Source organism: Pomacea canaliculata, linkage group LG13, assembly GCF_003073045.1.
Source record: "Pomacea canaliculata isolate SZHN2017 linkage group LG13, ASM307304v1, whole genome shotgun sequence".
In the NCBI taxonomy this organism is placed as follows: Eukaryota; Metazoa; Mollusca; class Gastropoda; order Architaenioglossa; family Ampullariidae; genus Pomacea; species Pomacea canaliculata.
This window is the reverse complement of record NC_037602.1, coordinates 21,813,944-21,831,693: the sequence shown is the minus strand read 5'-3', so window position 1 is coordinate 21,831,693 and position 17,750 is coordinate 21,813,944. Positions and strand designations below refer to the sequence as shown.

General features: G+C 40.2%; 1 protein-coding gene across 2 annotated transcripts in view; it reads left to right on the top strand.

Moving 5' to 3' along the window:
* Positions 1-2,282: 2,282 nt before the first annotated feature.
* Positions 2,283-17,750, top strand: part of LOC112553693 — a 28,778-nt gene continuing 13,310 nt past the window's right edge. The window contains exons 1-8 of one of the 2 annotated variants that reach the window (XM_025221077.1): positions 2,283-2,414; positions 2,860-3,024; positions 4,115-4,235; positions 7,408-7,521; positions 8,099-8,195; positions 16,198-16,304; positions 16,470-16,547; positions 17,648-17,725. In XM_025221077.1, coding sequence (XP_025076862.1) covers positions 2,377-2,414; positions 2,860-3,024; positions 4,115-4,235; positions 7,408-7,521; positions 8,099-8,195; positions 16,198-16,304; positions 16,470-16,547; positions 17,648-17,725 — 798 coding nt within the window. In that variant the 5' untranslated portion in view covers positions 2,283-2,376. Of the gene's footprint in view, positions 2,415-2,859; positions 3,025-4,094; positions 4,236-7,407; positions 7,522-8,098; positions 8,196-16,197; positions 16,305-16,469; positions 16,548-17,647; positions 17,726-17,750 lie in introns of both variants that reach the window. The other variant, XM_025221078.1, reaches the window with a different exon arrangement.

Below are 17,750 nucleotides of genomic sequence, written 5' to 3'. Positions count from 1 at the left end.
TAAATGAGGTAAAATTGCGTGAAATAAAACTCGTCGCACTTCTGCTATAGGACAAATTTTCAGAGTGAAAAAATGTCAGTAGTGGACATCAAAAACGGATTACAGAAACAAAGACTAAAGACAATACAAGTTTTATATCCTTCACCCTATTGCATGTGCGATATCACAGTCGCCGCCGGTTCAGATATCATTACTTTAGGTGGCAGCAGCTCTAACTGTGATGAAGCTAACTTTATAGCATTCTTTAAGGTCTAGCTTTGGTTGGCTTTTTTTTTCTCTCTCTCTTTCTACCTTTTCTTTTTGCTTTTGCACTCAAGGCTTGTGATGGTACACGAGTAACTGAGGCACTATAAGAATTGTGTATCAAGTATATACGTATATTATAATATATAATAAGTATAAGAAACGTGTGCTTGCTTGTCCTCGATTGTAACTACATAGTCTCCTTATACTAAATCACTGGCAAGTTGTGTTGGGAGGACTGTCAGGCAACATACATTACCCCAATGAAGGCTGTACCCATAGTCACGAATTCAGGAGAGTGAGTGAAACTGTGTCAGGTGTATTTTACTCTATATTCAGGTAAGCAGGCATTTTCACCGCATTTTGTAAAGTCTGTAATCAGCAGTAATTGAAAGTCCCTTGCGTTTGTAATTCCTCTAGTAAATCAACAGCACACATTCACAGGTGGACTGAGCTGCCACCCGTAGAAAAATCAATGTGGTTTTGAATTCATTTAGCCAGATTTACAAACAGCGGTGCACCCAGGGTTTTTGACAAACATAACCCTAATCAATGTGGAAGGGAAGATATAATGTCGCTGTTTAGGAGTAGACCCAATGTCCGGTGCGGCCATGCAGGTGCAAGACCGGCCCCGCTGATGTGAGTTCACCTTCGCTGCGTTGCATTGTTTCTCCTCTGACTGACTGGTACCTTGGTGTCAAGAAGAAACTCGATCTTCTCCAGCCCGACCAAGAAAGCAAAGGGACTGCACATGCATGTGCCTCACACACACACACACTTGTGCATCCTCACTCGGGGTCTACCGTTACTATTTTATGAAAAATATTTGAATATATCTTTAATTGCTTTATTATATATAATATCGTGTAATAATCCATTGAGCAATAATCCATATAACAGTACGGATCAGAGGGCTGCGGATAAAGGATAATAAACGTCAAAGGGAAACAACAATAGATAAAATGAATTAGTGAGGAGTTCTTTCCCTTGAACACAATCCAGCGAGTGCAGGCCTTGCTAAGATAGGCCTTGTTAAGATAGTAATTCAGGGATAGTACTTTGTGAAAAGATATGTTTTCAGAGAGCGGGTGAATGTAGCCTTGCAGTCTGAGTGGTGAATGTGATGAGGAAGAGAGTTGCACTGCTTAGCAGCACAGATGGAGGACGTCCGTTGTCTGTATTTGTCTGTCTGTGGGAGGGAGGACAAGATTTCCGTAAAGTAGGTGGGGGGGGGGGTGCATTCAAAGAATCCAATACAATACAATGATACGATACAACTTCATTGATCCCGAGGCAATTCAAGATAGTGCTCGTATTAGCAATAATATATATGTGTGTGTGTGTGTGATATACAAGAGATAATATAAATGTAAATGTAAAGGTTGAAAAAATATCTCTTTCACACACATCCCCCTCAACACACACATTCCTAACAACAGCAGATGCAGTTGGTGACCCCAGGCAGACCTCACTAGAACAAGATCACGGCCAGTAGAGCGAATGTTTACTATCATACAAAAGAGACAGCAAGCGCAGTCATCAGCAAATTTTACAAGAAAGCTCCCATCTGTAGTGCTTCTACAACAATAGCATAGAGTTGAGAGGTTGTAGTCTATTCTAGCTTCAACTTGTCGCCAATGAAGAGTGAAGAAGTCAAGTGGTGTGACTTGTTCACATATGCGAAAACGAGATGAGTAGTGGAGTTCTGGACTTTGTGAAGCTCATCAATGATCGAGGTACTGTGGACATCCAGCAAGAAGAGAGTTGCAGTAATCTAGCTTAGAACAAATGAGCAGATGAGAATTTTGATGGTTGAGATGGACAAAGTATGGCGAGTGAAGCTGATCATCCGGAGCTCATAGGATGTAGAACGACACATGTGAGAACATCAACAAAAGACATGTCAGCAGACATCACGTAACCTAAGGAACAACCAGTCAGTGACACAACAGCCTGTACAGTATACTTTAACCGGATAGTGGTGCTACGTCTGTACCACTTCAATGAATTGAAATTTATATAAAATGACTTTTTAAAGCTAAGATCGATGCAACAACCTACAGTTTGATGCACATAACTTTGATGTTGTCCCAGTAAGACTGCTGTCTGCAAAAAATCTATTCTGAAATAGATATGTTCGCAAATATTTCTGTGAAAATGGCCTCCCACAGGTACAGACGAATTTTTCTGTTATGGTTGTTTACATTTTGTCATCATAGAAGCACTCTGAAGTCTAAGACCATTGCATAGCCAGTTCTAATAATTTATTAATTCTTTTTACTAGGTGTACACATTTTGTTTTTCTGAGAGCAGCAGCAGCAAACGAAAAATATATAGAAGCGTCGGGAGAATCTGGCAGACGATTTTATACTCGGAACATATTTTTATTGCTTTAACTGAAGGTGCAAAAGTAGAAGCTGTATGTTGCGATAGTATTATGTAATATATTTTTGCATTAAGGATGATGTATTTGTTACCATGCTATTGAATTGTTTTAGTTCTTGATGATATTTTTCACTCTGTCATTTCCATCTGTGTAGCCTGTATGTATGTCAGGAACTGGAGTGAATGGAGCTGTACTTGTGCAGGCTTTTATAAAGACGTGTTTCTTGATAGACAATCAAACATGGAAGCCCTGATGGTTCAGCTGATTGCTGAGCTTGACCTCAGTTCAAACACCGGGTTCACAATGGACAAGCAAAATCTTCAGGATCTGCTGTCAACTGCCAAGCCTAATGAAATGGCGCAACTTCGACAAGCTCTTTTAGAAAAGCAGTCAGTGTAAGAATTCCAACGATTTTCACGGATTAAAGTGACTAAATCAGTATTTGTATATCTAGCGCATACTGATAAGTAATAATAAAATGATGTTTGTGTAGCATGGAATCCTAGCATGTGACCAGACTCTCTGCACTTTGCATTACCAGGTCATAAATATGAAATGCACACACAGAGTACACACATCTTAGCCATGCCTTCAGAGGACAATAGGGTCAATGCAAGAGGAATTTATAAACCAAGAAAGTTTTTAGTGCCCTCTTGAAATAGTCTAAATGGTTTGAACCAAGAATGACTGAGCTTCATCCATAGTTGTAGGACCAGCATAAGAGAATGATCACTCGTAATATGCTTGGTGCAAATGTTTGGTAGGTGTAGGATGATGTGGTTTAGTGAAAATGTCTTGATAGAGAGAAATAAATGAGTATAGTAGATAAAAAGGCAGACAAGGAACCACTGATGCTATTATTATAAGGTATATACTGATACTATGGTATAGTACAGGCATACTTTCTAAAATTGCTGCATATAGTGTACAGGTCGAATTTCTAAACTGAAATTGGAAATGAATTAGTGATGGATTACTCAACAACACTATCACATGAATGGCATACATTCCTAATAAGTTCACATAATCATTTTCTTGTTTTTATTTTGCTCTTTAGGATTTGTCTTAAATAAATAGTATCCAGTGTACTAATGGACCATTTTAGTAGATGTAACTATTTTCTGTGTTTGTTTTTTATATGATCTTAACTGATGAAGGATGTTTCATTATTAAACTTGTCTTTAACTTTGCTTTAAATGTTTAATGCATTGCAAGTAGTTTAAAGATAATGATAAAGCTATCTGTTAGTATTTCTGTTATTAAGAGATACAGTGAAGTAATGATTATATAATTGTTGTATTCTATGAGGATGGTGGGAAATGAACACTTATGTGTGGCTTGTGGGAATTCAGTGCATGCATTTGGCAATGGCAGCAATGTATCTTGTCAGTGAGTGTAGTGAAATACCGACTTTATTTTCCCTCTTAGGCCAGACTTTGTTGTTTCTTATACCTTCTGTGTGCAGCTCTGTGTCTGTGTTTCCAGAATAAAGCCATTTGAGGACCACAAGTTACTGCACTCTTTTGTAAAAGCCATCAGACAACGGAATGCACAGAGAGTGGCTGCTGAACATGAAGCAACAGTGTCAAACATTTTTAGTGACCAGGTCAGTACACAACTACTATACTCCACATTTATTGGAACAGGGGACCTAGACTAAGGGTTTGCAAACATCCAACAAATTATAATAGCCAATACCATACCTTCCCACAAGGAGTCCAGGATGGCAACTTACTGGCTCTCTCCAGATTGATCTGGTCCATAGCCAATAGACATCATTCTGCTGCCAAGGCATGTCAAATCAACAAGGCTAAAACTAGATCGTATCCGGGAACTGACATAGGCAGTGACCATGGTCTTGTCATAACGACCCTGAAGTTGAAGCTGAAGGCAAAATATCACTCAACCAGCCCCTGAAGTCGTTAGGACTTGAAAAAGTTGCAAGACCCAAACGTTGCATAGATCTTCTAGTCTTAGACTGAAAGTAAATTTGCCGCTTTAAACATGGTTCTGCTTTGTTCCACTACACAAGACTTACATTTGCATGACACACAATACTTACAATAATAACAATAATAATAATAAACCTGTGATTTACATAGCACATGATCCTGCTCTTGAAGGATTTGAAGGTTTAAGCGCACCTGGCGCTTGAGACAAAAACAAGACAGGGACAGCATATGAAAAATGGAAATACTGACAAGTTATAAAAGTCAAGCATAGAAGATTTTTCCCCCTTACCAGCCGTCATGTAGCCTGCGCTCAGGCTACCAGTCACGCTTCTGTCTCCCTGCAGTGGAAGACACCAACAAGAAGTGCACCGGAGCCAGGGCCTTCAAAAATGCGGCACCTAAGCTGAGGAATGCTCTGCCATCGTCACTCTCCACCATCACCTCACCAACCACGTTTCGAAAAAGACTGAAGACCCATCTGTTTATTTAAGACAGACTTAAACAACCAAGCAACACTTCTGTCTTTATTTTTACTTTTCTGGTGTTTTATATATTTGTTCACTTTATCTTTTTCTTCTTTTTTTATTTTTTTTGTTTTGTTTTTTGCTGCGCAATGAGCATTCTTCTGAATGGATACCTGTGCATTACAACTAGACATCATCATCATCATCATCATCAAGATGAAAAGAGGAATTTGGATAATGAACAGTAATGACTTAAAGTGAGTTGTGTGAATCTGCAGAGGGAGATGAGCAAACAGATTAGTCACTAGAAAGAGATGTGTTTTTAGTACACATTTAAAGGATTCGATGGCGTCAGGTGGAGGATATGGAAGGGAAGAGCATTCCACTGTTTGGCTGCACAGTAAGTAAACATTCTGTAACCATATGCCTGGGATGGAGGGAAGAAATGTTCAGTGAAATAGTTAGGGCAGGAGCCTGACCAGAATTTAAAATACAGCACAGACAGCTTGTACTGAATGCAAGAACAGCCAGTGCAGAGAACAAAGGAGAAGAGTGACATCTGGAGTTTGTGAATAAGATATGAGGGGCAGCCTGCAAGCAAGAAGTTACAGCAATCAAACCAAGATAGAACAAACGTACAGACAAGAGTGTTGGCAGCGTGTGTAGAGAGAATATGGCAGATGGTGCTGATCTTACGTACCCTATAACAGGCAGACTGAAAGGCAGCTGTAACTTGTCAACGAACATGTTAGCAGCGAGGATGAATCATAGATTTCCTCTTAATGATTCAAAGTTGATTTTAGTTTCGCCCATCTTGAAGTATTTGTTCAGACTGACGAAAGATGATCAACTTCTTCTAGAGCATAAGAGGGCTTCCATCTTATGATAAAAAAGTTTAAGTTTGTTTTGTACCATCCAGTTTTTGACGTCGTTGCTACAGGCTTCTATAGTGCTGATAGCAGAGTGAGGTGCAAATGGCTGGGTCCTATCAGTCAGATAGGAATAGAACCATGCCATTGTGGATCCAGAAATTCTGTAGAGGACATAGAACAGCATCTTTGAAGAAGCAGACAGTAGTTGATAGTGTTGAATTCGGCTGAATTCTGATAGTGTTGAGACTAAACAGCCAGCACAGTGAGGGTGGCCGAGCTGCACCTGCCCCATGACTAACAGGATTTCTTTTTTTTTTGAAACTGGGAAAGAAAGGGGAAAGACCATTTCCTTAACTGTTGCGGGCCAGCGAATGAAGGTTGCATCTGCCTAGAAAGGTGTGGTATTCGTATTTTTGTGCATCTCAGGTTTTTGAGTGTTTCAGATTTTTTTGTATGTTGAATTTTTCATGTATTCTTTTAGAGATATGAGTAAGTATTAGTAATTTGTTTTGCTATAAGTATCAGTAGGCCCAGTCTACGGGGCTGGGAGATGTGCCGTGAGTGTTTGGGCCTGGCAGATGCTATGAAAAACTTGAAGAGTGTTGTTGTTGCTTTGTTAGTTGGAGTTGTTTGATTTTGTCTTGAAGTATGTTGAAGTATGTATGAGACAGCACAGTTTTGTGTATGATGTGTTAGGTGGCTCGTTCCCAGAGGCAGCACCATTTTACGTACGTCTGACCCCAAGAGGCAGGGTTTATGTTATAAAAAGAAGGTTGAGATCACTTGTCCCCAGAGGCAGTGCCATTTTATGTAGTATCTGACCCCAGGAGGCACCGTTTGTGATAGAAGAAGGTTCAGGTCATTCATCCTCAGACAGCATCATGTCGTTCCCCAAGTGAAGGCATCAGTGGTGTTTTGTCTGTTTGATTGCGTCTATGGGTTAAGAGAATTTGTGAGTGTTTAATTTGGATTCTGGAACATTAGTCTCCAGTGACTGTTGGTACAGTAGAAAACAATACCCAGTGACTCAAATAGAGAGTATTATTCAATTAGTCATCTGCGAAAGCATTGTTGTGCCGTTCTATAAACTTTATTATTTTTATGGTTTTATCTTCAACCAAGAAAAAGGAACGTTCTTTCATAACTGTGTTAAAATTATATATCTTAGAGATAACAGTAAGGATTGATTGATGTATCTTTATTAGTTTCTATAGTATAAATTTATTTGATCTCATTAAATATGTACAGGCCTACAAAAGAGGTAGAGTTATTTTCTGAAAAAAAGAACGCACAAATGTCCAGGCATCTGTGTGGACGCGAGTGTCTGTGATAGAAGTCCAGAAAAGTGAAGGCAGAAACATCACAAGTATGATGGTGCTTCTTAACAAAATTGCATAATTTAAAATAGCTTTTTTTACTTTTTAAGAAACTCCTGGTTTTCAGTTTTTAATCATGAAAACTGACTGCTTATATCCTCATATGTTTTACAGATAATGCTTCCTGTAAATGTTTTGTCTACGGCAGAACTACCCAGAGATCTAGACCGCAACTGGCTGTGCATACCATGCCCTGAAGGCACTCGATGCTTGCTGCTTGCAGCAGATGTAAGTGACTAGCCCTGTTAATTCCACAATCTGACAGCCAGACTGGAATGACAGGCTCAGAGTTTACAGACGATAATCCCTGTTAGAGCCATAAACGGACTGAGCTCAACTGTAATGACAGGCAAGGAGCCATTTGACAAGAAGTATTGACATGCTGGATTTTGGTTATATCATTGGTCTCACTTGTAGAATTTGAAAGTCTGAACATGTGTAATGGAGAATTAACTTTTGTATTTTGAGGTTATATATGGCTATAAGGGTGATAGTAACATGTAATAGATGCATTATGCCAGAACTGTTGTTATTTATTAGCTGATACTGGTATGTTTTTAGAGGATTTTTTTTCTTCCCCTTAAAGATAATCAAAACTCCCAACAATAGTAAACATGAAACCCATGGACTGATCTTTGTGATTTGTCGTGAGAAAGAACACCTGTGAGACCCACTGTTTGCTGGTTTGTTTTGTCCACATTGACTGCGTGTCTCTGACAATGTCCTAATATAAAGTTTTTCATTTCATTCATTTAACTTGGCTAACCACATGGTATTTTGCATTATTCCATTTGTTTTAATTTAGAATACTACTCATGCATATGACTTGGATGGCAACCTTCTTTGTACACACGATACACATCTTCCAGCGGGAAGCTGTGCCAGAGTTTCTCAGGTAACAGGTATGTCATCTTTCATGTTGTATTTGTTGTGATGAAATTGACTAAAAACAGATATGCTGTATCACAGAGTTGAAAATATAGCAACTGGCTTATTGAAAAATTGTAGTAAACCTGCATTATTTATGTAATAAGTCCTTTGCACTCTTACTCCTGCATGTGTATGACAAATTACAAGCACACAACATTTTGACAAGCCCCCACAAAGCTGAAGGAAAGCGGAGACTGTTGATCTTCACTTGTAGCCAAGATGAAAAACGGAGATTAAGACCCTCAGCTGTAGTCACAGAGATGAATGTCGCGTGTCGGCGATTTTTTCTGATGATCTGGTCCATAGCCAATAGACATCATTCTGCTGCCAAGGCATGTCAAATCAACAAGGCTAAAACTAGATCGTATCCGGGAACTGACATAGGCAGTGACCATGGTCTTGTCATAACGACCCTGAAGTTGAAGCTGAAGGCAAAATATCACTCAACCAGCCCCTGAAGTCGTTAGGACTTGAAAAAGTTGCAAGACCCAACGTTGCATAGATCTTCTAGTCTTAGACTGAAAGTAAATTTGCCGCTTTAAACATGGTTCTGCTTTGTTCCACTACACAAGACTTACATTTGCATGACACACAATACTTACAATAATAACAATAATAATAATAAACCTGTGATTTACATAGCACATGATCCTGCTCTTGAAGGATTTGAAGGTTTAAGCGCACCTGGCGCTTGAGACAAAAACAAGACAGGGACAGCATATGAAAAATGAAATACTGACAAGTTATAAAAGTCAAGCATAGAAGATTTTTCCCCCTTACCAGCCGTCATGTAGCCTGCGCTCAGGCTACCAGTCACGCTTCTGTCTCCCTGCAGTGGAAGACACCAACAAGAAGTGCACCGGAGCCAGGGCCTTCAAAAATGCGGCACCTAAGCTGAGGAATGCTCTGCCATCGTCACTCTCCACCATCACCTCACCAACCACGTTTCGAAAAAGACTGAAGACCCATCTGTTTATTTAAGACAGACTTAAACAACCAAGCAACACTTCTGTCTTTATTTTTACTTTTCTGGTGTTTTATATATTTGTTTCATTTATCTTTTTCTTCTTTTTTTATTTTTTTTGTTTTGTTTTTTGCTGCGCAATGAGCATTCTTCTGAATGGATACCTGTGCATTACAACTAGACATCATCATCATCATCATCATCAAGATGAAAAGAGGAATTTGGATAATGAACAGTAATGACTTAAAGTGAGTTGTGTGAATCTGCAGAGGGAGATGAGCAAACAGATTAGTCACTAGAAAGAGATGTGTTTTTAGTACACATTTAAAGGATTCGATGGCGTCAGGTGGAGGATATGGAAGGGAAGAGCATTCCACTGTTTGGCTGCACAGTAAGTAAACATTCTGTAACCATATGCCTGGGATGGAGGGAAGAAATGTTCAGTGAAATAGTTAGGGCAGGAGCCTGACCAGAATTTAAAATACAGCACAGACAGCTTGTACTGAATGCAAGAACAGCCAGTGCAGAGAACAAAGGAGAAGAGTGACATGGTCCCATTTCCTTGCTCAAAGCACCAGATGTGTGGAGTTGTGTACTTTCTGGAGTTTGTGAATAAGATATGAGGGGCAGCCTGCAAGCAAGAAGTTACAGCAATCAAACCAAGATAGAACAAACGTACAGACAAGAGTGTTGGCAGCGTGTGTAGAGAGAATATGGCAGATGGTGCTGATCTTACGTACCCTATAACAGGCAGACTGAAAGGCAGCTGTAACTTGTCAACGAACATGTTAGCAGCGAGGATGAATCATAGATTTCCTCTTAATGATTCAAAGTTGATTTTAGTTTCGCCCATCTTGAAGTATTTGTTCAGACTGACGAAAGATGATCAACTTCTTCTAGAGCATAAGAGGGCTTCCATCTTATGATAAAAAAGTTTAAGTTTGTTTTGTACCATCCAGTTTTTGACGTCGTTGCTACAGGCTTCTATAGTGCTGATAGCAGAGTGAGGTGCAAATGGCTGGGTCCTATCAGTCAGATAGGAATAGAACCATGCCATTGTGGATCCAGAAATTCTGTAGAGGACATAGAACAGCATCTTTGAAGAAGCAGACAGTAGTTGATAGTGTTGAATTCGGCTGAATTCTGATAGTGTTGAGACTAAACAGCCAGCACAGTGAGGGTGGCCGAGCTGCACCTGCATGACTAACAGGATTTCTTTTTTTTTTGAAACTGGGAAAGAAAGGGGAAAGACCATTTCCTTAACTGTTGCGGGCCAGCGAATGAAGGTTGCATCTGCCTAGAAAGGTGTGGTATTCGTATTTTTTGTGCATCTCAGGTTTTTGAGTGTTTCAGATTTTTTGTATGTTGAATTTTTCATGTATTCTTTTAGAGATATGAGTAAGTATTAGTAATTTGTTTTGCTATAAATATCAGTAGGCCAGTCTACGGGGCTGGGAGATGTGCCGTGAGTGTTGGGCCTGCAGATGCTATGAAAAAACTTGAAGAGTGTTGTTGTTGCTTTGTTAGTTGAGTTGTTTTGATTTGTCTTGAAGTATGTTGAAGTATGTATGAGACAGCACAGTTTTGTGTATGATGTGTTAGGTGGCTCGTTCCAGAGCAGCACCATTTTACGTACGTTCTGACCCCAGAAGGCAGGGTTTATGTTATAAAAAGAAGGTTAGATCACTGTCCCAGAGGCAGTGCCATTTTTATGTAGTATCTGACCCCAGGAGCACCGTTTGTGATAGAGAGTTTCAGGTCATTCATCCTCAGACAGCATCATGTCGTTCCCAGTGAAGCATCAGTGGTGTTTGTCTGTTTGATTGCGTCTATGGGTTAAGAGAATTTGTGAGTGTTTAATTTGGATTCTGGACATTAGTCTCCAGTGACTGTTGGTAACAGTAGGAAAACAATACCAGTGACTCAAATAGAGAGTATTATTCAATTAGTCATCTGCGAAAGCATTGTTGTGCCGTTCTATAAACTTTATTATTTTTATGGTTTTATCTTCAACCAAGAAAGGAACGTTCTTCATAACTGTGTTAAAATTATATATCTTAGAATAACAGTAAGATGATTGATGTATCTTTTATTAGTTCTATAGTATAAATTTATTTGATCTCATTAAATATGTACGGCCTACAAAGAGGTAGAGTTATTTTCTGAAAAAAAGAACGCACAAATGTCGCAGGCATCTGGTGGACGCGAGTGTCTGTGATAGAAGTCCAGAAAAAGTGAAGGCAGAAACATCACAAGTATGATGGTGCTTCTTAACAAAATTGCATAATTTAAAATAGCTTTTTTTACTTTTTAAGAAACTCCTGGTTTTCAGTTTTTTAATCATGAAAACTGACTGCTTATATCCTCATATGTTTTACAGATAATTGCTTCCTGTAAATGTTTTGTCTACGCAGAACTACCAGAGATCTAGACCGCAACTGGCTGTGCATCCATGCCCTGAAGGCACTCGATGCTTGCTGCTTGCAGCAGATGTAAGTGACTAGCCTGTTAATTCCACAATCTGACAGCCAGACTGGAATGACAGGCTCAGAGTTTACAGACGATAATCCCTGTTAGAGCCATAAACGGACTGAGCTCAACTGTAATGACAGGCAAGGAGCCATTTGACAAGAAGTATGACATGCTGGATTTGGTTATATCATTTGGTGCTCACTTGTAGAATTGAAAGTCTGAACATGTGTAATGGAGAATTAACTTTGTATTTGAGGTTATATATGGCTATAAGGGTGATAGTAACATGTAATAGAGTGCATTATGCCAGAACTGTTGTTATTATTAGCTGATACTGGTATGTTTTTTAGAGGATTTTTTTTTCTTCCCTTAAAGATATATCAAAACTCCAACAATAGTAAACATGAAACATGGACTGATCTTTGTGATTTTGTCGTGAGAAAGAACACCTGTGAGACCCACTGTTTGCTGGTTTGTTTTGTCCACATTGACTGCGTGTCTCTGACAATGTCCTATATAAGTTTTCATTTCATTCATTTAACTTGGCTAACCACATGGTATTTTGCATTATTCATTTGTTTAATTTAGAATACTACTATCATGCATATGACTTGGATGGCAACCTTCTTTGTAACACGATACACATCTTCCAGGGAAGCTGTGCCAGAGTTCTCAGGTAACAGGTATGTCATCTTTATGTGTATTGTTGTGATGAAATTGACTAAAAACAGATATGCTGTATCACAGAGTTGAAAAATATAGCAACTGGCTTATTGAAAAATTGTAGTAAACCTGCATTATTTATGTAATAAGTCCTTTGCACTCTTACTCCTGCATGTGTATGACAAATTACAAGCACACAACTTTTGACAAGCCCCCAAAAGCTGAAGGAAAGCGGAGACTGTTGATCTTCACTTGTAGCAAGATGAAAAACGGAGATTAAGACCTCAGCTGTAGTCACAGAGATGATGTCGCGTGTCGGCGATTTTTTCTGCTGTCCGTGTTGTGCTTCCGTACTGTGATGGCTGTCGCTGGGTGTGTACGTACGGATGGGAGAACAAGGACGGTTTACCGGGTCCTTGTGTAACCTATCCGTCTCGCGAGCCCAAGAGCCCTGACTCGCGGCGTCACAGGTATCTTTTTCTTTCGGGATGGGACAGCAACCCCCCCCTTTTCTTTGTCTGTTTCTTTGCTTTTCGCGCGCGTTGGGTCCTTGGCGCGTTTTTTGTCTTTTCTGGAGAGTCTTCATCAGCAACGGACGGCGCGGACGTGGGGACGGTGGGGGACCGTGGCCTAGCGGCCGGCGCTGGTCTCTCACTCACAAGCCGATTTGGGTTAGTAGTCTATTTTTTTTTTTTTCTTTGAGTTCCACACTATTCTAGTCTATAGGGCCCGGGTTAGCATTGGTAGTGCGAGTGAGAGGGGTTTTACTTGTTCGAGTTATGTTCACGTTTTTTTTTTTTTTAGTGTAAGACTTTGTGCCTCACCATGTTAGGGTAGAATTTGTGTTGGCCGGGTCGCGGCGCATGTGGCGCGCACCCGGTTTTTTATTAATGGATTTGTATGTTTAAAGGACCGGCGTTTTAGCGGTCACATGTATGTACACTTATGCTAGAAGATGTTATTGGACACTGAGCGGTGTTAGAGTGCCGCCTGCTGATTGAATGAATTGTTTTTTCTCTACAGGCTTCTTTTTTTGTATATTTTCTCTACGTTTTTCTTCATATTCTTCATGTTGGATTTGCTCTTCGTCCATGTCGTCGTTTCTGCACGTGCTTTCGTGCTAATGTCGCCATTGTGTCGACATGCGCTTCATCTCCTCGTCGGCGCGTGAGCGCGGCCCTGCTGCGCGAGTGTGGGGCTGGCCATCGAGGGAGTACCTAGGGTGGAGGCAGCGAGAGGGACTCACGTGACCAAGGTCTACCCGGACGGGAGAACGAGGGGGGGACAGCTGGTCCAGAGGGAGAGGGGGGTCACCGCTGTAGCGGCACGCGGGCCAGAGAGGATGGGCTGCGCGCAGCGAACACCTTGAGCGGACATTTGACTCGCCACCCAGCAGTGCGTGCGGTGGTTTGTCTCCCTTTGTTGTTTTTTTTTTCTTCTTCGCTACTGTAAATTGCCTGTGCACAGGGCGACTCTTTTATTGTGAATTATTTTTGATGCTTGCCTCCTATTAGGGTTATTTTATGTTTAGTTAATAAACCTGTCTGTTTGTATACACTTTGTCATCGTTGTTGTGGTCTGCGCTCAGCCTGTGGTTCGAATGGTATGTCAGCAAGCGTCTCACGGCCGAGCGGAGGGGGTTGCGCGTTCGTCTCCGGCTGTGCGAGCGGACTTCGGGCGTGCATCTTCCGGCGGCCAGGGGGCGGTAACGCGACAATGAAGAGTGAAGGCAGTTTATGTTGGACAGTGGTCAGAAAGGTGGAAGTCAGGTGAAAGTACACTGTTTTAGGAACTGCCTGTTTTTCTTGGATAGCTTTGGATTTTTTTTTTTTTTGCTGCTTCACACAGACATACTTAACATATTTAACTGCCTGTTCATGATGTCTAGCTTTCTTGAAAAATGACAGCGTCCGAATGATGTACACAGTCAAAGATGTAAGACAGGAAACCACCTGTATATGAAACAATATAAGACCTACTACAGCTCATCACTATTGAAGGTGACTAAATAACATTCTGCATTACCATAGATGATCAAATAGTAGGCGTGTGTTCTGCCTGCACTTGTTAGTACATGTGATTGCATGTGTAACGCATTATTTTTTAATTGTACTTGAAATGCATAAGTGTAATGCACTTTTCATTTCAATGGGGGAAGCTGACGATAGAGTGGTTAGAGCAATGGCACACAAACAGGAAGGCCTGCTGGTTTGAACCCACACAGTAAACTTTCGCTAGTTAATCTAGAGGCAGCCCAGTGGTGCAATGGTTAGCGCCTGTCATCAATACAGTGAGGGTTGGTTATCCTGGGTTCAGCTGTCATCTCAGACATGCTGTTCTTTCTCTGCATGTGGCATCTGTTTATGGAGCTGATTACCTTGCTGGGATATAGCCTTAGTTGTTGGGTTGGCGTCACACTAATTCCCCCTCCCCTCAAGTCAACCTAGCTGTTAGAAATGGGTACCTGACTCTATAGAGGGTTGGGTAGGTAAGGCAGTGAGGGAGGGGATATGGGCACCACCCTCATAAAATGCTGGCTCTAAGAATGATGTGGTTGTCTAACAACTCACTAATGACTCACAAAGGTTAGGAGACAACTTTTTTTCAGTTTTGGAAGCAGAGAGGTGAATGGCTAGATTTCTGCTGTCTGAGGTCAGAGGCATACTTGTTTGATCCAATATAGCATACTTTCCTCACTTGACCCAACAGTTGATACCCATGTAGCACAGCATACTTCCCTCAGTTGACCCGGCTGTCAGCTTGAGTGGGTATGTGAGACCATAATTATAATGGTGGGAAAGGTAAGGCAACAAAAGAGAAGGGATGGCCACTGCACTCACAAAATCCTGGCTATAGAATAAATGCAGTTTCTAACTATAGTAGCTGGAGTGGGAGGACTAAGTGCATGTGCAAGGACGACAGAGCGTGAATGACGAAAGTTTTCAGAATGCGTGTATTGATGAGGTAAAAAAGGGGTGTGACATCAGAATAATGGGGGGAGAGAGAGTGACGTGTCAATGCCAAGCCATCAGGTCTGGGGCTGTGAGAATGCAGTGAGAAACATTGGAGCTAAGGAGATTCTAATTCCAAATTTCGCACTGAATTATCTGTGTGGGAGCATATTTCACCGAAAGCGTAGAAAGTAGAAGTTTCGCCATAGTCAGCACTATCGACTGGCGTTGGAATAAACTGATTCAGAACCCACGTAAGTGTTGTGTTCTTGTGTAAAGATTGGGACTACAGACAGCTCAACGCTTGGACAATCAAAGATTTGTACACGCTGCCGAGGATAGAGGAATTGCTCGACACCTTAGCGAAATTCCACTTTCCAACAACTGAAGGGACCTCCAGATAGGACTTTTCTTCTTACCAGCAGCTTGGTGCATCATCTGCTTGATTTATTCTAAACATTTTACTCTCTGTTCTTTTAAGATCTTTATTTTGCTGAACTAAATCAGAATCAAAATCTCATTGCATTGATAGTGTTTTGTGATGGTCTATAAAACATTTTTGCATCAGTGTCTTTCCATTAATAAAAAAAACCTAAAGTACAGATTAGGCAATTTCTGAATAGAACATCATGGCCATGGTCTTCTGGGATGCAGGTCTGAATAGTGCTGTAGAGGTGAATAGTTGCAGTTACTCTTGTAACAGTGCCTTTGGAAGAGAACAAATAACAAGAAACAAGACTGTCGCTGCTAAAATACAGTACTAAGATTGCAGAGAGGTTAAAATGCAGCAGTCTTAGTGTGGCGTGGGAGCAGAGGGGAAGTTGGATGGGTGAGGGTAGATTCTGAATGAAAGACCTGAAGTTATTGTGGATCTCAAGCTTCTATATGCTGTTATTTATCATGTAGCTCTTTGATACATTGCAGATCACTCAGTTTGCACAGTGTTGGACTGTCTCTACAATGAGGAGCAGCAGATCTACTATGTTATTGATGTCCTCTGTTGGAATGGGGAGTCATTATACAGACAAGATGTGAGTAATAATCAGTGATATTCAGAGACGTCCATTTTCTAAAGTGAATGTTATTAGTTACTTTGTTTTTATTTTATTTGTTTTTTTTAATGTTGTGTTCAGATCAGGCTCAGGAGTAATTTTGAACAAAATTCTTGCTTATATCAGCTGAATTTTGTTTCGCAGACTCAGTACCGTCATCACTACATGCATGAACAAATGGCCAAAACAACTTCTCTTTTCAAAATTTCACAGACAAATCCTGTAAGTATGTTTTCTCTTTATCTCCATTTTATTTGCTGACCTCAGTTAATACTAGTATTTTTGCATTGAGCTTCTTTCATTCGTGACCATAGACTTTGTTTATTCTTTTGTGTTCATAAGCATGTAGGTAGTACTCACAATGGATATCTGTGGGTATTGCACTAAGTGTTCATTAGAGAAGGATTTCAAGCATGGAAATACTGTTTAATGCCCAAGTACTCTTAAAGCCTGCCAGACATACATCCTACATTATACAGCATCTTGTAAAAACTTGAAACCAACCAAATGTTTTATATAAATTCTGATGTTAACTGTAACTGAGTTATTGGAGGCAGGGTGTAAGCAGACTTTTTCCCCACACACTCAAAACCAGCATAGTTGCATTTCCTTCACAGCAAAACTTCAGCATGGAATTGTCAAGGTGTCTAATTTGCATCTTCCTCTTTCTTTGTGTTTCCAAAAAGATCTCAAACATGTCTGCCATATATCACAACAGTGCCCATGTATACTTATTGCATCCCCTAACATTTCACCATACTCCGTACAATATTGGCTAAGAGCCCAAACAATCTCAGTCTGTGCACTCCTGTAGACATTATATAGGTTAATCATCACCAAGTCACCAGCTACACCTGGTATAACAATTAAGTTTCCTATATTATTTTAGACATAACAATCTAGCAGTTGGTGACAAGAAAGATTGTGATGAAGTACCATGCAGTGGCCTAGAGCACTAGTCAGAAGGCAGATCAGTATTAAAAGTAGTCTTGACAATAAAAACATGATGATGATGATTTTTCCTGTATTTTATGTTTTAAGGGGTTCTCTGCTCTCAACCTATCAATGACCATAGGATTACCCAGATTTAATCTTTAAGTCTTCCATTAAATCATAGCAATGTATGTTGCTGTTATATAGTGCAATTATATAATGTGCAGAATGAAGTATGAAGAAGTATATATAGCTTATATATATATACACTCAATATATTGACTTTAATATGTCTATTAAATAACCCATTTTTATAACCAATAGTGTTCTATTTATTTGATATGATTATGTGCAATCATGCTGGTTGACGTAAATTTGTTTGGTTGCAGTACACATTCCATCCACTCACCAGTTGTTCATGCATGGCCCTGACCCTGGCTCGTGCTATTGCCAATGTTTCTTACCAGGTATGAGTGAGGATGGACAGATGGA